The 21,474-nt window shown below is 44.7% G+C and overlaps 1 protein-coding gene across 1 annotated transcript in view; it reads right to left on the bottom strand.

The window, feature by feature from the left end:
• The window catches only part of Raver2 (ribonucleoprotein, PTB binding 2), a 77,569-nt gene that overhangs the window by 16,550 nt on the left and 39,545 nt on the right, over positions 1–21,474 (bottom strand). The window contains exons 5-9 of the mRNA XM_028870243.1: positions 10,003–10,129; positions 5,084–5,169; positions 3,338–3,442; positions 3,090–3,201; positions 788–1,041 (exon numbers count right to left, since the gene is read on the bottom strand). Of these exons, the coding sequence (XP_028726076.1) occupies positions 788–1,041; positions 3,090–3,201; positions 3,338–3,442; positions 5,084–5,169; positions 10,003–10,129 (684 nt within the window). The remainder of the gene's footprint in view (positions 1–787; positions 1,042–3,089; positions 3,202–3,337; positions 3,443–5,083; positions 5,170–10,002; positions 10,130–21,474) is intronic.

The raw sequence follows: 21,474 nt of genomic DNA, 5'->3' as shown, positions 1-21,474 counted from the left end.
GAGGGAGGGAGAGAGGGACAGAGTTCATGAGGTAACTCTTAGATGACGATGGTAAACAGGACACAGGAAACACAGACCCTACTATGTTCATATCCTAGTAGGAGCAAAGACTCTAATACATTTGACGGGATGGGATGGAGGCTGAGCCTTCCTATGTTCCCATTCTCCCGAGAGACAGCTTCCTCTTTACTCTCTGGTCAAAGGTTTTAAAACCACAGTTCTGGTTAATACAGGTTAAGACAAAGCTAGTAGCTTAGTTTTCTTTTCAAACTGATGTGTTTGTTTGTTTGTTTGTTTTTGTTGTTGTTTTTTTATAAGCACAGAGAAGAAAGTGAAATCCTGAGTGTTCATTTCTGTATGTGAGAGCCACCACCCCTCATGTTCCTGATGATTTCCTGGCAATGCCGCTGTGTCTGGACAGTGGACCCTGTTCCCAGACATCTCTGTAAGCCTCAAAGAGATCCAGGTTTGCTTGTGACATGTCTATCACATGGCCATGTATTTGTTTTTTTTCCAGTTTATGTTTGCTGAATGCTGACTAGGCTCCAGGGATGGCTAACATTCAAACCAGTGTGAAATTCAACCCTTAACATATTCACGGTGGCTCAAGAGAAGTCTCAACTGGAACTGCAGCTTAGAAGAAGCCGAAGCCATTACGGTGGGGACAGTCAGCAAACACAAGCGGAGTCGGAGTCGGAACTATGCCACAATTCAGGGACAGGAAGGAGAGGAAAGGCAGCCAGGGGAATACCCATTCCCCCGTGCGCTTCCCCGCCCTTGAACCCACCTCTGTGCCTTTCGGCTGGCTCGGCGTCTTCTGGTGGCCCGGCAGCGGGCCTCCAGCAGGAAGGCCTGGGAAGGTCTGCAGATACTGCTGCGACCCTGAGAAACTAGCTTCAGTCATGCCCGCGGAGGCTGACGGCTTCTCCTGAGCGGTCCCACGGCCCGGCCCGGCTTGTCCGGCGGTGAGCTGGTGTGGGAAGAACGGTAAGAGGCCCAGCCCGGCTGCCAGTGTCGTCTGAGTTGGAATCAGATTAGATGCTGTAGTGAACCACAGAGGCAAAAGAACCCTGATTACACAAGACACAGTAGTCCCTTTCTGTACCTATTAGAGGGCTACGGAATCCCACAGGTGAGGTCGGAGGGTATAAGTTGACAAGAAAATGAAAACTGACAGTAATAATGCTTTTAAAATTCTCAGTTTCTAAGATAACCCCAACATTATATTATGTAACACTACATTGTAATTATTATTTTAGAAGCTTATGACTCTTTTTGACATTTAAATTACATCAGTACTTAAAAATGTCCAACTATTGCAATTTGGTTGCTTCCATATTTGAAGAGAGTGATTGAGTCTCATGTTTAAAGAGTTGAGTATGTCCTAGGTTAATGTGGATTCAACGGCAAGCCTGGCTCGTGAGCCCCCATCATGCTGCAGAAACCGTCTCTTCTCGGCCTGAGTTCAGGCTCTTTATACTGGCGACATGACTTAGGCAGCAGATCTGCATGTAGAAATCCACCAGTACTATAAACCAACACTATTTTTAAGTGGAGAGATCTGGTATTCAAACACTAGTGTGCCACTGTTGTCTCTGAAGTCAGCAGTCAGGAATAGACAAGCACTAAATCAACAAAACTTATATATTTTTACTTACAGGAAGTAAGACCCTGAAAAGAATGAAAGTTTTCATAGGAAAATTAGGAATCACTTTTACAAGTCAGGCTGTAAGTCAGGGCTGGTGAGATGGCTCAGCACAGAAAGGTGTTTCGCCCCGGGCAGAGTTGAAATCCCAAGACCCACAGGAGAGGTGAGAACCAACCCCCCCAAGCTTTCCCGGACGCTCCACCTGCACGCCCTAGCACATGTGAGCTCTGCCCCCAATACATAACTAAGCAAATAAATGAATGACTTTCCAAATGAAAACTAAAGAAAAATGCACAGGTCAGCCAGGCATGGTGACATGCATCTCCCAAATAGTCAGGTGCTAAGGCAAGATCACTTGAACTCCTAAGTTCAAGACCAGCCTGGGCAACATAATGAGACCTTGTCTCAAAATAAATAAATAAACAAATAAAAAGCTTATAAAACAAGAGGCCAAAAAGAAATGAAAACAGTCTATTTTGATGACTCAGTCAAATTTCCATTTTACAAATTCACTGAATAGTTTTGTCAGCTGGCGGAAGATTAGCTCTGGCTCCTCTCTCTCTTAGAATGTATTTATGTAGGCAGTGAACTGTCAGGGTTCTTAAGACAACACCTGAGACGACAAACCGTATTAACATGAGGAATAGACATTTTCATAGCTCTTGGTCATGGGAAGTCAAAGTTTTTAGGATGACAGACTCCCATCATACCAAGAAATTTCTGGGCAACTTATTGCCTGGTCAATGTCAACAGTCGGAATCAACTGAGTTATTCAATGGTCACTAGATCAGCCAATTGTACGTGTAAGAGACTAACCGTGTTACTTATGTTTACGGAACTTAAATGACCACTGGTGCCATTTTCACTCCGCATGCTCACATCTAACCCTTCAATCAAGCTTCTACCCGGAAACGCTTTTCTAAATTAGTCAAGTAAGAAACCCTGCTATCGTCCTGGCTTTCTAAAATACAAACGTTCTGTCTATTACGTGCCCAGAGCATGTATATCAGTTTTCCTTCAAGTAATAATTTTAAGACATCATTTAAAAATGATTCGAGTCAACAGGACTTCAATTTACAAACTCTAGCTATTCCTTTGGTAAGGGCCGGGGCTCCTTCTTCAGTGAAATTGAAATGGAGACATGAGGGCTGTGCTGTGAGCCCAGCAGGCGGCTCGTCAGCGTCAAATGGAAGCCATGTCTTCGCCTGGCACTGCTGTGAACCTGCATGAAATATTAAAGCCCGTCCAGCAGGGACCGTCTCATCCTGGCATGGAGGCAAGCCCATTAATAACAGATCAGATGAGGCAATGGGGCTCTTGAAATTTTAAGTGACCAAGATTTAAATTTAATCATCCTATAAATAAAAGAGGAATATAGGTAAACTATCTTCAAGTCTCCGAGCTGACGCCATAGGGACTTCTTGGCAAACAGGTTATTTACTTTTGTGTGCTTCTCCATGGTGTCCCAGGTCCGTTTTCAGGGGAAGCGGAGGGCCGATGGCCAGCGCAGGCTGCAGCACCATGGTGGGGGGCTCTCCGAGCAAGCCGGGCTTCTACAAAAGAAGGGGCGCGAGGAGAGGAGATGTTTCCCTCGGTGGAAAAAAAAGAGCCCAGTGATGATGGCTACATCGTGAGTGAAATTCAAGCCCCATCGATGGGCTGAGGCTACGCAAGGGCTGAAACACTTACATTGTTAGTGTGGGAACTGTCAAACTTCACCAGCTGCTGCTGGACCAACGGGAGGGGAGAGAGATTCTGAAGGAGTAAGGGTGACGCGCTACCCACAGCTGAGCTCTGCGGGTTAAGGCGACATGAAGTTAGTTACATTTGGAAGAACTGTTTGTTGTATAATCAACTCATCTTAAAGTTCAATTCTCAAGTGAGTCTGAAAAAACCTATGGAAAGTGGCCCCGATGCTGGAGGAAGTCCCTCGAGAGCTAAGAGATCACAGCCTCACTCCACTTACTGCTCTTTTCTCTCTCTGCTTCTTGTATCTGGATGAAATCTGAGTGTCAGCTTCCTGTTCCTGCCACCACCATGCATCCTCTGACCAATGACATCATGCATTCCACCACAGACAGGCTCTATCCCTTTGAACCCATAAGCCAAAATAAAACCTGTTTTTTTTTTTTTTTTCATCAGGCTGTTCTATCACAGCAGGAAGAACTACTGGGGTTGGGGCGGGGCTCTTTGTCTCCCTTCTCTCCTTTAGAAAGCTGGCTTTGTAAAACCTGGAGTGGTAGCATACACCTTTAACTCCAGCACCTGGGAGGCAGAAGCAGGGGGATTCCGAGTTGGAGGCCTGCTTGGGCTACTTAGCAAGACCTGTCTTAAAATAACAAAACACTTGTCTTTAGCATCACACATTTCTTCCATCCTATAGGAGTAATAACCTAACTGATTTGTACACAGGTCTGTGTATCTTTAAATATATTCTGAAATTAACAAGTGATGTCTATTTCCAATATGGCAAATACGTCAGACGCTTATGTCTAAGTGCATATTTAAAACACCTGAAAACATAAGAAAAAATATTCTTTGCTCTCGCAAACACACGAACTATTTTATAACACTGATTAAAATTTAAAGATTAGGAGTTATTGCTCACTTCGTTTTATAAATCTGAGTTAAGACTGTATAAAATGTTTGTTTTAAAGCTATTGCTTTAGGACTGGGAGATGATTCAGTGGGTAAAGTGTCTGCTGTGCAAGCATGAGGACCAGAGTTCGAATCCCACAAGCCCATGGCAAGGGGGTCTCACACACAACAACAACAAACAGCAGCCTGTAACCCCAGCACTCTGTGGGAGGGTGGGAGTGGAGAAGGGAGACTCCCTGAGCCTGGTAAACACAGCCACGGGCAGAAGGTAAGGACTGCACCCAAGGTGGTCCTCTGCCTCCCATACCCATGGCACACATTCGCCTATCACTCCCGACCCCCACCACACACCAAGAGAAAAAAAACTACTGATGCATTATCTAGCAAAAATTACCACAAAATAAGTGTTCTGTCCTTAATACACTGTGTACGCATGTGCAGGAAGACAAGTTCAAGGTCCACCCACCTACAGTACGAGTTCAAGGCCAGCCTCGGCAACTACAGTAAGACTCTAGGTTGAAATCAAAAGTTAAAAATCAAGAAAGCTGGGGTGTCGAGCTGCAGGAAAGCACCTGCCAGCATCAATAAACTCTAGGACACTCCCTAGGACCACAAAGGATGGAGGGCAGGCGGGGAATTTTTAAAAAGCAAAATGCTCAGGTAACTCCTTGACAAGGTCTGGCACACTTGTAATCCCAGTCCTTGGGAGACGGAGGCAGGAGAATTAGGAGTTCAAGGTCATCCTGAGCTACCTAGGATCCTGTCTTGGGGGGCCGGGGGAGGTGAAGTGTTCACTCCGAATCTTCGGGGGTTCAGTACCCGGGGCTGTGTACAAACCTGTTGTGCTTTACTGAAGTGTAACAGCGCGGAGGGGAGGGACGACGGGCCCAGCAGGTGAGATAAGCTGGGGGCGACTCCGAGAACTGTTGGGGGAAGATCAGAGTCAGTCAAAGCAAAACCGTAACCACGTGGTTTAAGAAATTAAAAATACACCACGTTCCAAAAGCATTTCTTTCACCTCCTTTAACCTGCACAGAAGTTTCATCATCTACTGGCTACGAGTGACCGGCTTCTTTCCTTGCGATTCAATCCTGGAATCTGCTTTAGAATTCCAGCACTTTCTGTCTTTAAGTGTCAAGCACCAAACACAGGCTTGTCCGTCTCTAGCACTCAGCACAGCTGGTGCTGGCGGCACAGCACTAACTGCGGCCTTGGTAGTTGCTCAGTACCTTTTACCCATGTGAAGGAGTGTTTTCCTGCACATGCGTATACAGTGCCTGATGCCCAAGGAGGTCAGAAGAGAGTTGGATTCCCTGCAACAGTTTCCCCCATGTGGGTGTTGGGAACTAAACCCTGGTTCTCAGCCAGAACAGCAAAAGCTCTTAATCGCTGAGCCATATCTCCAGCCCCTTAATGCCTTCTTAGCAGGTGTCTGGAAGAATTTTGTCAGAAGGTAGGGCAAGGGGAAAGATGCAGTCCTCATCCGTAAAAATCTTATGAAAAATCCTTTACAGAGATAATATATATGTGCAAAAAGTCTTACATCATAAGAACTAAAAAGATGCGACGTAACCACACATACCAGGGCATAGTAATGTATGACTTGAATTCCGGCACTCAGAGGCAGAGTCGAACAGTTCTGTGAGTTTGAGGCCAGCCCTGTCTACTCAGCAAGTTCCAGCCCAGCCAGAAATACACAATGAGACCCCATCTCCAAAGAAACAAATTGTACATAGAGATACAAGGAATAAAGGGTATCTATACTCTAAGTTCTGAGTCCAAATACCACATACATATCAGAAAAGATATTTTCAGAATAGATAATATACAGAGAAAAAAAGAACCATAAAATAGAAAACACATGATTAATTTCATCTAATTATGTGTATATATATATATCACAATAATTAATATATTTATATCACAAAGTACATTCAGAAAAGGTCCTGGTAATAGCTTTTCATAATGTACATGCAATACTAAGTCATGCCTGCATTCTCAGGTAGTGAGTCTGTATCCAAAAACAAGAACAGCAACACACCAAGTTAACATAAACCTACCCACTCTATAGAAAGGCTCAAATTAAAAAGTAACCATATATAACATGTGAGTAAGGGTACTGAGCAAACTGGAGTCTGTAACTTAAATGTAAACCTACCTCATGGCTCGAATCTACAACCAGTTATTTTATTACCCAAGGTCATAAAAGTATAGGTGTAAAATAAAAACAAATAATAAATACATAAAAATAAAAATAAATCCTCACTGCCATTTTACCTTAATCTGGAAAGGACCTAAATATCATTTGGTTCTGCTAATGAGGCCTGGGGGTTCAGTTCAGCAGTGCAGTGCATCCTTGGGCTTGCTCCCCAGCACCCACACGCTGACCAAGAAAATACGAAAGAGCAATTGGCATTGCATCCTCTAGCCTGGCCTGTGAGCACTGAAGTGGAGATTTAATCTTCTTCCCCACCAACCCACACAGACAAAGCCAGGCACAGGAATAATGTCTCAATCTGTGTAAAGAGTAAAACATCTTAAAACAGAGACAGTAACATTAAACATTCAAAAAGCAGACTCCCGGGCCTGGAGAGATGGTGATGGAGGACCCACGGCAGAGGACCAGAGTTCGAGTCCCAGCACCGGTCAGGTGGCTCACAGCTGCCTGTAATCCCAGCTGTCGGGATCTGCACTTATGTACACATACTCATCCCCTATAAAAACAATTTTTAAATTAAAAAAATAAAATCTAAAAAGCAAAACAAAACAAAGCCACACGCCTATATGGCCACAAACCAATCCAAATAGAGAAGTGGAAAGATACAGTGTTGGATGAAGGGACAGAAATAATATGGGGCAGAATGACCAAAGAGGCCCACAATCTGAAAGTGTGGACAACATTCTTCTGAAAGACCCGAGGGCACCGGATGTGTCTTTAAACAACAGAGCCATCTTGAGCTGCATCAGGAGAAACGCTGTGCTAACAGGAGGGAAGAACCACTGCGCCATGCCAATCAGTAACCACACAAGAGGAGGCTGTCATGTCTGTGAACAGCGTGTTCCAGGACAAACCAGAAAATCTAGATGGAATACACTGTGTGGGTGTGTGGGTGTGGGGGGGGTCCCCATACAATGTAACTGCCACGGAAGTTCCAGTTCCTAAAAAGACCCTGTATGGCTGGAAGGAGCTGCTCCGGATGCTGTGAGCTATTCATCAAAACTTTCCATGCCAGGGGTGAGGCGCCTCCTTGTGCTAACGTTGTTTGTCAACTTGACACAAACCGGAGTCATCCGGAGAGGGACTCTCAGCTGAGAAAATGCCTCCATCGGACTGGCCTGCGGGCAAGCCTGTGGGACATTTTCTTAATCGAGGATGGATGTGGGAGGGCCCAGCCCAGTGTGGGCCGTGCCATCTCTTGGCAGATGGTCCTGGGTTGTATGAAGAAGCGGGCTGAGAAGGCAGTGAGGAGCAAACCAGTGAGGACGCTCCTCTGCGGTCCCTGCCTCTGCTCCTGCTTGAGTTCCTGGCCTGACCTCCCTCATTCATGAACCCCGAGAGGAACCTGAAAACCCTTTCCTCCCTGAGTTGCTTTTGGACGTGGTGTTTATCCTAACAACGGACGGCAAACTACAGATAACACCACATACCCTGGATGCATCATATAAAAAAAGAAAGCCACGCGAGAACTGAGCTGAAGCTTCGTCCCTGCTGCTGGTTTCCAGAGTCCTGAAAGGAGCCATGCAGGCCGCTGGGGGAGAGAAGGAATCAATAGTCTTACCCAGAGGTGACGTCTGTGAGCTACGAGACCAGCCTGGCAGGCAAGCTATGGCTTGTGCAACGGCAACACTCCTGTTACGGGGGTAACCAACAGTTCTCTGACCGAATTTGGAACTTGATCCACGGGAAGGAATGCATGCCTGATTCTATAAACCTGGTCAAAAACCCACAGCCAGGGAGATGATGAGCCCTAGAACGGGAACTGAGGGCTGTGTTTTAGCAAACTGACACAGTGTCAAGCTACCCTCTAAATATTTGTTTGTATCCATAGGAGAATGCTGCTCTCGGCCTTCATCAGCGAAACCTGGAATTAGTGAACGGTGGTGAACGCAATGCAGAGACTCGTGCCCCACGAGGTAAAGAGAGTAAGTGACTGAACAAGGCTCAGCCCTCAACAAGACTTTTGTACCATCCCCTGAAAGGCTCGGGGAACACTGTGGGGAAGGAGCAGGAAGAATGTAAGAGCCAAGAGACAGAGAAAGGGCTGTGAAATGTCACCTCCTGGGGAAGACACGGCCATTCCAATCCTAGTCTCACAGCAGCCACAGATGCCTGTATGAGGTCGGCACAAGAAGCAGCCACCCACAGCCAGGAACGCTGGAAGACCGGCTCAGGAGGCCCTCCCTAGCCCTCATCGATGAACTGTTTGACCTGTTCATTCTGATCATACATACTGATCAATTCCAGAAGGAGCTCCATAGGCTTCAGCTGTGTACCCACTGGTTACCCCACCAGGCTCTGATGGATAGTCTCAATCCAATGGTCTCACAATGGCCCAGCTACACTAAACAGGTCATAAAACAAAACCCAAAGTCATGAGTTTGAGAAAAGGATTGGTATGGATGGTATGTGTGTGAGATTGGGATGGGGTTAGGTAATAGGGATGGGAGGGAGATTATGGGAAGCAAAGAGCGATCAGAATACCTTATATATACATATGAAATTGTCAACAACAAAATTTTTTACAAAGACCCACACCAGTGACATGCTGGAGATTGTCATGGTCTGGGTACACGGAGGAACCCTCGAACAAAGTATCTTTCATTTGCCTATTCCTGCTAGGTCCTTTCTAGGAAAATTATAATCATAAATAAGGTGCTTTCCTGAATTCTATAAGACATTCTAGAAGATTACCCAACTGAAGGGTCCTAGCAACTCCCAAATTTGTATAGCTAGTTGGTCAGAAGTTCAAGTAGCCTAGAGAACCTTTAACTTGTAGCCAAGGACTTAAGTGGGGCAGCCACAGAGGCCATGCCCTTAATGTGTGGGTGTGCGTGGCTTAGTGTGGGAGATGGCATCCGGCCAGTTGGTACTGAACTCGAATAAACACACTGAGAGCACTTACGCTAAATATATTTATTCTAAACTTCAGCATTTCCTCCTAATGCTAACACAGAAATCCTGTGCATGTAAAGTTGTTTGTTTCAGAGGAAATACCAGAAGAACACCACCAAATAGCTTGATAGTCAAAGTGCAGCGACAATATGCAGATCTGGATAATTAGAGGAAGATGCTTTTGTCATCTGGTTCAAAGGGAAACTACGTTGTTCTTTACAAGGAAAGATGAACACAGAAGAAACAAATCAGCATGTTCCACAAGATAAGCCCACTAAAGTGATTACAAAGAAATGCTCCACGGTCTCGGTTCATCCAGGCGACAGCCGAGCGGTGTGCCATTATTACCAGGTTTAGCAGTTCACAACCACAAAGAGCTGAACGGAAGGTTTAATATTTAACATTTACTAATGATACAGAAAACGGAAGCACAAAAGTAGACTGTCCCTACAAAAGAGCCAAGACATAGTACCATCTCAGATAACCAATTCATGATCGTTATCAGTTCTTAGCAAAGAGCTAACTCTCTTAAACCAGCATTAAGTGCACCGTAACCCGTAATGCGTTTCTTATCGTCTGCACACAGTGCGGCAGAGGAACTTCATGCCGACATCTGTGCTCAAGCAGGATGTGTGACGCTTACCTGGCTTAACTGCTCGTCCGCACAGCTGGGGCTGCAGAAGGACTTGTAACATGGCAGGATTGTTCAAACTTTTCATAATCTGTACCGGATTTGGCTCTGGCAGTAATCCCTTTTGACTGCTGTTCATCTTCAGCGTGGACAGAAACAAACAACACGAGAAGCTTAAGTAGGAAAAGGTGCCAAGAGCCCAGAGGTGCTCCCCCTGCCTAGGAAGGAACCGAAGACTCACTTTCTGACAAACACGATTTGCTTTATACCATGAACTTACTGTGTAGTTTCTACCGGGGCTCTCAACGACAATGTTACATGTTCTTTTGTACACCCGATGCCAGGTCTTCATCTAACATCTAACACCAACTGGCTTCGCATGAACTAGCAGTTTAACAGACGAAGTCTCATTAAAAAACACAAGCAATGGCAAGGAGATACTAACTGCCTAGCAAAGCGATAACTTGCTGACCCATGCCAGTACTCCCAAGCTGCAGGAAGCCTGATTAGACTGTTGATCCACAGGCTGACTTTCAAACACAATTTTCTTATTCTGAAAGTTCACTTCACTTAATCCTCTAGTTCGAAACAAAGATGAACCGAGCTGCACGGCCACCGAAAAATGTGAATTAGTGTTTAGCTTTAAAAAGCATCCTGACAGTTGGGGAGATGCTCGGTAGGAAAAGTGCTTGCCATATAAGTGTGAGGGGGACTAGAGTTCAGAACCCCCAAAACCTGCGAGAAAAAAGCCAGACAGATGGCTCAGCAAGTAATGATGCTTGCAGCCAAGCTGACAACCCGAGTTTGCTCCCTAAGACCCACATGGCAGCCAGAACTTGCTCACCAGAAGTGTCTCTGACCTCTATAATATACACAAAGGCATGCATACGAGCAGACTCTGTGTTTCAATGAATGAATGAATGTAATAATAAAAGCCAGGTGGGCATGCAGCCTGCCTAAAATCTCAGCACAAGGGAAGGAGAGAGAGAGAGGGTTCCCAGAGCAATCTGGCTAGCCAGACTAGCTGACTGGCTGAGCTCCGAGTTCAAGTGTGAGACCATGCTTCAATACGTAAGATGGAGAGTGATCAAGGATGACATCTGACAGTAACCTCAGGCCTCCACATGCATGAGCATGTGCACCCTCACACACGTGAACACATTTACATACATACATGAGTACCACACATATATATGCAAAAAAGCCCAATATATGTGGATTTCAGTATAGGAACAATGTGTATCTATATATGTATCTACATCTAGATAGATAGATAGATAGATAGATAGATAGATAGGAGAGGGAGGGAGGGAGGGAGGGAAGCGAGGGAGGGAGGAAGATGGGGGTAGGTGGGTAGGTAGATGGGTAGGTAGATAAGTAGGTAGGTAGATAGAACCACTAGAAAAGGGGGAATTGACAATGGATAAATGGGTCCCTTATCTAAACCAGTTCCTATAAAATTGGGAGGGGAAGAAATATGGACTCAAACAGACATGGCGCTGGCAGGAAACCCTGTCAGGATAGGAGGTGTGCAGGCAGACATGCGCAGAGAGCAAGAAAGAGGTCCACAAGAGAATTCGGGGAGGCTGTGGCAGGTGGACTGTGCGACTTCCTCCCCCTCCTTCAGGGGGCGGGGCTCTCCTGGAAGCCAAGGCTGTGCAGAGAAAGAGCAGCAGGGGCCTGGGATGCTGCAGAAACAAAGATTTAGCAGCAGGTGGTACACAAGCAGGCTGTGGAGGGCAGGAGACTGGCCACTGACCATCTCCTCCTCAGCCCCTCGCACCCACAACCACAGGGAGATGCCACAGCTGAGGAAAGGGAGGCCTAGAAAACACGGCCTGGGTTCGAGACACAGAGAGGGCCGCGGCCATGTCCAGTGTGGTAGGGAAGGCTGGGAGGACAGTGGACCAGAGTTCTCCCTGTCTGTCTTCCCCAAATCCTAACGAAGACCAGGCTTTCCCTGTAGTCTTCCCAGCATCCCTTTCCCTATCAAATTCTTATGGTAGATGTGTGTGTGTGTGTGTGTGTGTGTGTGTGTGTGTGTGTGTGTATGTATGTATGTATGTGTGTGTGTATATTTATATGTGTGTGCATGTGTGTATGTGTTTGTGTATGTTTATGTGTGTGTATGTGTATGCTTATGTGTGTGTGCATGTGTGTATGTGTGTGTGTGTGTGTGTGTTGTGTGCGTGCGCGCGTGTGTGTATGGGGGGCTGATCCCAGGGATTTCGAGTGATACCCCATTCTACCACTGAGCTGTACAGCAAGCCTTTCACTCTCCTATCAACAGCGGCACACAGAAACTGACACCCCTCCCCCGAAACTATGTATTCAAAGAAAACAAAAATTCATCATCTGGAGACCAGAGCCACACAAACAAAGGCAACAGGCTGGACAGCCCGTGACAGAGAAGGCAGAGGTAACAGACAGGAAACTAAGAACCAGCAACCCGACAGCCGTCCCAAAGAAGGTAAGTAGCCTTCGAGAGCGGTGGGTCTTTTGCTAGTAACATGAGCCAAGACAGTTATAGAGGTCCACGGGGAGTGCTGGCGAGAAGACGGACGTGAAGAGAACATCAGCCCTTGCTCACTGTGAACAGCATTGCCCACGTGCTTCACGTGGATGAGACCCGAACTCTCCAAAGCAAGTCCACACACTGGCGTGGACACACCTGTTCTACAAAGGCTTCGAGCATTCCTCGGTCTGTATCCTGTGCTTTAATAGGTGGTTAAACATAAGACAAACATGATTCAAAACAAACCTATCATCTAAAAGACCGGGCTAAAGAAACAGAAAACGCAAGCTGAATTAGTTAGAGCAAGGTGAGGGTAGCAGGGGCAGCATGGTGACAGGGACACAGAACCTGCTCAACTGGAGCCACTGCAGGAGAATAAAAGCTGAGAGGCACCTTTGGAAAACAATAGCCGAGAAATGTGCATTATTAAAGAGGAATTGAAAAGCTCAGGAACAGTCAACCACCTGGCATCCCCAAACATGCTGCGGAAGAAAACACACACCCACTCAGAGCTGTCATAAAATTCATAACCACAAAGCAAAAAACGGAAAAAAAAATAATAAAGAAAACAAGGCTATCAAAAGCTTCCAGTGAGAACACGTCTCGAGGAGCGAGGAGTCCACTGCAACCAGCCTCTTCTAGAAACACCAGACTAGGGACAAGGAATTCCTATTTCCAACACGTCAAGGCAAAACCTCTGCAGACAGATGTATACATTCAGGCAGGCTCGTGCTTCTCTCTGCGAAAGAAGAGAGCTGTTCCTAACTGCCCACATTCTGAAAAGATTTTTACCACAGGAACGCTTCATTCAAAACTCTGCAGCAAGGAAACACGCAGAGAGAACACAGGCTGGTAAATGCCAGCTAGCACTGTGTGACTCGTGGAGTGAATGATCATAGCTTTATACCAGCCAGGCCAGGACCCAGCTAATGTACAGGATAACTCTAAAGTGAAGAACTGGATGTAGTTATCACGGCAAGTAGGGTAAGAAGGAACCAACGGAATGGCAGTGAATGGGTTAAGCGGGAAACCGGGTACTAAGAGAGGAAAGGGTGCTGATGAGTTAGGGACACCACACACACACCTCCAGTAGGAACCGCAGCCTGCCAGGATGGCTCACCCAGTAAAAGCATTTGCCATAAACCCCTGAAGATGTGAGATCAAACCCCAGCTCCCACATAAAAAGCTGAATGTAGATGCATGCCTGTAAGGCAAGCCCAGAAGAGGGGAGGTAGAGACAGAATCGGCCAGATGGCACAGGCCATCCAGCCTGGAATACACAGCCTCAAATCAAGGTGGAAGGAGAAGAGACTGGAAACAGTTGACCTCTGACCTCCTCTGCACACTGTGGCACAAGTGTGTACCTACTCCCCCACTGCCTGAGCTCACTCTTAAAAGATAAGAGGCTGAGAGACGACTATCGGTTAAGAGCACTGGCTGCTCTTCCAGAGGACCTGGGTTCAAGCCTTAGCACCCACATGGCAGCTCACTCTAACTCACAATAACTATTTCCAGGGGACCCGATGCCCTCTTCTGGCCTCCATAAGCACTGCATGCATGTGGTGTACAGACATCAGGCAAACACCTATACACACACAATGTTTAAAAGTGGGGGAGAAATGCCAGACAGTGGTGACACATGCCTTTAATCCCAGCAATCAGGAGACAGAGGCAGGTAGATTTCTGAGTCTGGGGCCAGCCTGGTCTACATAACGAGTTTCAGGAAAGCCAGAGCTATATAATGAGACTCTGTCTCAAAAATAAGACAAACAAAAAACAAAAAAATAGAAAACAAATTAATCCAAAGATAAGATGCACAGCTGGTAAGTTCACATTTTTCCAACAGTTAGAAATATGAAAAAAAAAAAAAAGGTGAAACATTTGGTTAAAAGAAATTGTAAGGGAACAGATTGCCAAAATGCCAACTGAACAAAAAGCAATACATACACTAAAAGGTGTTTAAAATGCACCAATAAAAAGACATGGACTTTCATAATTAATTTTTTAAATTGGTAGTGTTACACTCACTCTCTCATCACCTCCCCATCACACACACACACACACACACACACACACACACACACAGAAAGGTGGTAAGAATAGCAAATGTAAACCAAAGCAAGCTGAAGGAGCCAGCTAACATCCGAAAGGAATCCTTTCAAAGACACACACACTGATGAAACATCAGAATGATTATCAACAGACAGCCACCTAAGAACGCACAGGTAAGTCTGGAGCAGCAGCTGCAGAACAAGTAGAAATAGAAAAACTGACCGTCATAGAGAAAACCCTCTGCTCTGAGACACCAGCAGAGGAAAAAGATAAAGAAAAAAAGCCGAGATGAAGAGGGGATGTCTAGCAGTTAGAAGACCAAACTACATTCCAATACATGAGTGTTCGTGTGTGCACATGACTTCATAACCCTCAAGCATGGCACACAGGCCACTTCCAACACACATGGCATGCTCAGAGTGTCTGGTCACACAACAAGACACAAGGCTCACAATGTTGCCTTACCTTCAGATCAGCAACACAGATTAAGTTTTCCAACCATCAAACAATTATAAACCCCCAATAGAAAAATAACTTTTGAGAATCTGCAGAAACAGAGCAGGCTAGAAGCTGACAGTGTAAGCACTGAGAAGAAATGTCAAGAGAAGAAAAAATAGACTCTGCTCTAAAGAGAAAGAGAACACAGGAGTGTCGAGGTCCAGGGGTGACAGGGCAGCAAAGAGTGCTGAGAAACAGGAAAAAGCCAAACAGAAAGCAAGAAAGCCAAGCTCAGTACAACTTCAGCCCTGTGGCTCCTGATGGGCAGAGGCAAAACAGAAACCTCAGCCCACAGGAGGCCGAGTGAAGAGATACTGCAGTCCTACCCACGGACAGGTCCATGATGCCCCCAAGCCTCAAATTCCAAGCTGCGTGTCATGCTGAGACAGTGAGTTTTCAATCGAGAACAAAGGGGAGTTCCCCCAGCTCAGGCGGTTCCCCCAGCCAAGCGCCACCCTGAGTGTGGATCTACTGCTTAAAACTGAGCTACACTGGGGGGCCTGGGAACAGTCTAAATAAGGGAGCCTGAACTCAGCCTACCACAGTTCCTGGATGAGGGACAGCCCCAGATGACAGCCAGGGAGAGCAGGAAGCTGGCAGGGAAGTGTGGAATGATCTATTTCATGCCCTGAACATACAGAACTGTCAACCAAGACAGCAACAACCAGCAACCAGCAACGGCATCTTGTAAAAACCGACAGAGAAATAAGGACAATCCAACCCAAGCACAAACTAAGGTGGTCTGTGGCCATCCAGCTAGCCCTGCAGAGGGTCTTTAAAGGACTTCTACACACAGAAGAGGAAGAAAGTCACAATCGTGAGAGCTCAGGAGAGGATGAGTTTCACGAGAGAGACGAACGGAGTTAGGAAGAGATGCCTCATGCCCAGCACAAGCCAACTAGCAAATTGTACTTTCACAGGAGAAAGAAAAGAACAATCCAACCAACAGAATTACATCTCCCAACAATAACCTTGGATGTAAATAGCCTCAACTCATCATAAAGACAATGTGGCTTAGCTGACTGATGCAAAACAAGATCTAACTATCTGATGTCACCAAGAAACACACCTCCCTGGCAAAGACACCAACAGACTGAGTCAAAAGCTGAAGAAATGAAGTGGAAGATGAGCCAGCAGAGTTATTGTGATGCCTGATTAAATGACTGAAAACCAAAATAGGAATAGATAACGACAGCCACTACACACTAATAAAAACAACAATTCATCCAGATAATTGCAAATACATATGCATCCTACACTGAAGCTTCCAGTTTCATAAAAGATCAGATAGGACCTGATGCAATAACAGCGTGGGATTTCAGAACCCCCCTCTTATCTTTAGGTAGGTCATTCTAACTGAAAAGCCAAGGGAGAAACCCTGGAGTTAAACTATACCACAGACCAAATGGGTTTAGCAGATCTAGAGAATAGTCAATTTAACAGCTAAAGAGGCTTTCTTCTCAGCAGTCCCTGAAAAGTGTTCTCTAAGACGGACCACATTCTGGGCCACAAAGCCATTTTTACCAAATACAAATGAATTGAAATAATTTCTTGGATTTCATATTGTAGTAAAATAAAGCTAGAAATCAACAGTGAGAGGTGACACAGATGCTACACCAATCCTTGGAGCCTGGACACCTTGAATGAACAGAGCCTGGTCAATGACCAAAAAAAACAGGAAAGAAATTTAGAAGTTTCTAGAAAAAATGAAAATAAGAACATAACTTCCCAGAATCATTGGGTTACAGCTAGAAACATTTACAGCTAGAAATCTTTACACTGGAAAATAGTGGATCCATTAGATGGGATTCTGTGCCTCAGTCAGATGATGGGATTATGTACCTCAAGGTCTTAGAAAAAAAAAAAAAAATAGAACAAGGTAAACCCCAAAGCAGTAGATCCCAAGGAATAATGACCAGAAATGAATGAATGGATTTCACTGATTAGAGGCTACAGGAACAACAGATAGCAAAGAGTAGAGTCTTTGAAAAAGTAAGTATGATTGACAAACACCAAACTAAACTAAGAAAATGAGAGGGAAAAGGCCCAATTAACAAAATTAAAGGTAAATATTTGGAGATTACAATGAACCCAATTTCCGTAATACAGAGGATCACTAAGGAATTTTTTTTTCTTTTGTTTTTCGAGACAGAGTTTTTCTGTCTACCCTGGCTATCCTGGAATTTGTTCTGTGTAGCTGGCCTGGAACTCAGAGATTCACCCACCTCTGCCTCCTGAGAGCTGGGATTAAAGGTGTGTACCACCAATGCTTTAGAATATTTTTAAATTTTATATTTAAAAACCTGGTAAATATAAGAAAATGTATAAATCCCTAGACATCTACTACCTGTCAGGAGGATATAATAGAACATAAGCAACAGAGACAGATAATAAAACAGCAAGTAATGAAACAGTAGTAATATAAAGTTTCCTAACAGAAAAGCTCAGGACTGGATTGAATGACCGCTGAAGTCACTAAGCCAGCTAACACAGGTGCTCCTCAAACTGTTCCATCAAATAGAATGAGAAAGAAGACTGCCAAACTCTCCTATGAAGTCAGCATTATCCTGATACCAAAACCAAGGGATGGAGAAACAGCCAATGGTGCTAGGAAAACTGGATATCCACATGCAATAGAATAAAGTGACGTCTTTATCTCTCATTCAGCACAAAAACCAACTCAAAATGGATTTGGAGCCTTAATGTGAGACCTGAAACTTGGGAACCGTTAGGGGAAAAGAGAAACGATACAGTATAGGCAGAGGGAAGAAGTTTCCGGAAAGGAATTACAGGGAAGAACTCTCAGAACAGACAAGTGAGTTAAAAAGCTTCTGCATGACTAAGGAAATAACCAGTAGCATAATGTGACATTCTACAGAACAGGGAGATGTTTTAAACACCCCACTAAACAAGTGATATCTACAATCTATAAAGAACTACAAAAACTTCACACACACACCCCTTCAAACACTCAAACTATCCAATCGGTAAATGGGCTAACTGATTTGAATAGACACTTAATCAAAGGAAACAATAAAAAACTGCCAATGAATTTCTTTAAGTGCTCAGTATCTTTGGCCATCATGTAAATTAAAAATGATTTGAGACTTTTGCCACTGCTGGTGAGGATGTATGAGAAGAGAACCTGTTCTTAGTCACTGCTGGGGGGCGGGGTGAACTGAGGAAGCCACACTGGACATCTGTATATACAGAGGCTCCTCAAAACCCTAAAAATAGAAGCAGCGTACGCCCCAGCTCTACCACTCCTGGGTGTATGCCTGAAGGGCTCCAAGTCAACACACCACAGAGATATCTGCACATCCATGCTGGCTCTTCTAGTCACAATAGCTAAGCTATGACACAAACCTAGATACCTAACAGACAGATGGACAAGGAGAATGTGGTTCAGACACACAATGCAATGTCACTAAGTTATAAAGAATGAAATCATGACATTTTTAGGAAAACAAAACTGGAGCTGACTTTGCTAAATGAAATAATTCAGATAAATATCACACATTTCCTCTCGCTCTGAATTGCAACTGAAATATGTATGTACACATTAAACATATACATGACATGAAGGTCAAAGGGAATTACAAGAGGGAGGAAGTTCTAAAGAGAATGGGAAAGGGAACAAGAGAGGGTGATGGGATATGTATACACACATGGAGACACGGAGACACATACAGACACACAGACACACACACGGAGACACATACAGACAGACAGACAGACACACACACACAGAGCCCAGAATAATAACTATTTGCATAAGGAAGCAGAGCCAATATAAAGGAAGATGGCTCATGGGGGCAGATAAGAATATGATAGATACACAATTAAATAGTGTCTTTGTACGCAAACCAAAAAGAGCAAACCAATACGGGGCTGGAGAGATGGCTCAGTGGTTAAGAGCACTGGCTGCCCTCCCAGAGGACCTGGGTTTGATTCTCACCCAGACGGCAGCTCACACCTGTCTGAAACTCCAGTTCCAGGGAATCTGACTCCCTCTTCTGGCCTGTGTGGGGACCAGGCATGCTCACAGGCCACATACATACATGAGAGCAAAACCTTCATATGTATAAAGTAAAATAATCTTTTTAATAAAAAAAGAAATCACAAAAAATTGAAACATCCACACCTCAAGCTTTGTGACATATAAGTATTTGTTGGAAGGAAACCTGTAAACGCACTTATCTTTATTATTTATTCATTATGTTTTTCAGACTGTCTTATTATACAGCTCTGGCTTGTCTGGAATTCACTATGTAGCGCAGGGTGGCCCTGCACTCAAGGCAACTCCTGCTTTACCCTTCCTAATGCTGGGCTTACTACACTATCATACCAGCCTATAAATGTACTTACCATAAAGAGAAAAACAAAAACAAACAAAACTAGAGGCTTGGGACGTTAACTCAGTGGCAGAGTACCTATCTATCATAAATAAGACCCTGAGTTCGGTTCCCAGCACAAAACACAAACAAGCAAAAAAATCCAGAAAATAAGAGTTAAGCATTGACATCAATAAGGATAGGAAAAAATAATCTTACCACCCCACTATCAACAAAAAGGCAGAAATAGGAAAATTATAAAGATAAAGGCAGACATAAGCAAAAGAGGAAAATTTAGAAACAGTGGGGGGGGGAGCTGGTACCTTGAAAGGACAAAATAAAAATATTCTTTCCTAAGGCTGAGGAAGACAGAACAGAAAATGCAAGTTATCCAGAAAAAGAGGAAAGTGTAACATCTTCAAATGCTAAGCGCTTATAACTCTGTACGTCTCAAATGCTGGAAACAGATGGGGGGACAAACCTCCATCTCTGGAAGAAGAGGAACAAACAAAAACACCCGCAGATGGAGCTCAGAGGTAATCAATGGCCCCTCTGGAAGAGGTCCAGGGAGTGGTCCACCTGGCTTCACAAAGAAGAGCAGACAGCCTTACATTACACAAGGTGATCTTGAAAGAGAAGGGGCGTGAGAAGATGCTGAAACCATACAATGATGGTGAGGTCAGTGTCGCCTTAATTCCAAAACTAAGTAGTGATCGTGTTTTAAAAAATTAAGTGCCTGCCACTTCTGAGGACATCCCCAGAGGTGTGTCAAATAAAATTATTACTAAGTCAAATTAAATAGTGCCTCTAGGAAAAGGCTGTGACCAACTAGGGTTATAGCAAAAATGTGAAATGAGCAGAGAAGGGGACCATGGGAGGAGGCACTGAAGGGGGCGGAGGAAGGGAGAGAAGAGAAAAGGAAGAAAAACACGGCATTCTTCTTCCATATGGAGAATCTAGATTTAAACCCACATGAATCAATGAAAGGAAAGCAGAGGACTATGTGGGGGACCCACGATGGGGGGACATGAACAGATGTGGAAGATGAGCAAAACACAATGACACATGTAAGAAAATGTCACAATGAAACCAATTAATCTTTTTACATTAAAAATGTTAATTAAAAGGATGGCTTCCATAAAACAAATCTATCAGTGTGATTTCCCATCTGTGTGCTGTTCTGTCGGCTCGATACAATCTGGAGTCTTCTAAGAAGAGGAACCTCAATTAAGAAGACACCTCCATCTTACAAGCCTGTGGGCAAGTCTGCAGGGCATCTTCTTAATTAGTGATTTATCTGGGAGGGCCCAGCCTCCTGGGCAGGTGGTCCTCCCATGTGTGTAAGAGTGTGGGCTGAGCAAGCCATGGAGGGCAAGCCAGGAAGCAGCACTATTCATGCCTTCTACTTCAGTTCCTGCCTCCAGGTTCCTGCCTCGAGTTCCCGCCCTGATTTCCCTCAGCAACGGACGGTAGCAGGAAGCCAGAGAAACCTTTCCCTCCCCAAGTTTGCTTTTGGTCACCTAAGCAAAATAAGACACTGTATCAGACAGCTCGAGTATAAGTCACACGTTTATCTCAATTGTTACAGAAATACTTTAAATTTTTTTGGTGCCTGCTTGTTTTTTTTTTCATTCTGATTTCAGAAACATGGTGAAAGAGATGCACCAAGAAAACACGATCCGTAACAACTTACTTTTTTTTTTTTTTTTTTTTGGTTTTTCGGGACAGGGTTTCTCTGTGTAGCTTTGCACCTTTCCTGGGACTCACTTGGTAGCCCAGGCTGGCCTTGAACTCACAGAGATCCGCTTGCCTCTGCCTCCTGAGTGCTGGGATTAAAGGCGTGCGCCACCACCGCCCGGCTTTTTTTTTTTTTTTTTTTTAAGATTTATTTTATTTATTATGTATACAGGAGAGGGTGCCAGATCTCATTACAGATGGTTGTGAGTCACCATGTGGGTGCTGGGAATTGAACTCAGGACCTCTGGAAGAGCAGTTGGTGCTCCTAACCTCTGAGCCATCTCTCCAGCAACAACTTACTTTTAAGAGTAAAAAAACTGAAGCTTTCTTCTCACTGTTCCTGCTACC

Source organism: Peromyscus leucopus, chromosome 2 (assembly GCF_004664715.2).
Source record: "Peromyscus leucopus breed LL Stock chromosome 2, UCI_PerLeu_2.1, whole genome shotgun sequence".
Taxonomy (NCBI): Eukaryota; Metazoa; Chordata; class Mammalia; order Rodentia; family Cricetidae; genus Peromyscus; species Peromyscus leucopus.
The sequence above is the reverse complement of the archived record's forward strand: the minus strand, read 5'-3'. Positions and strand labels throughout refer to the sequence as shown.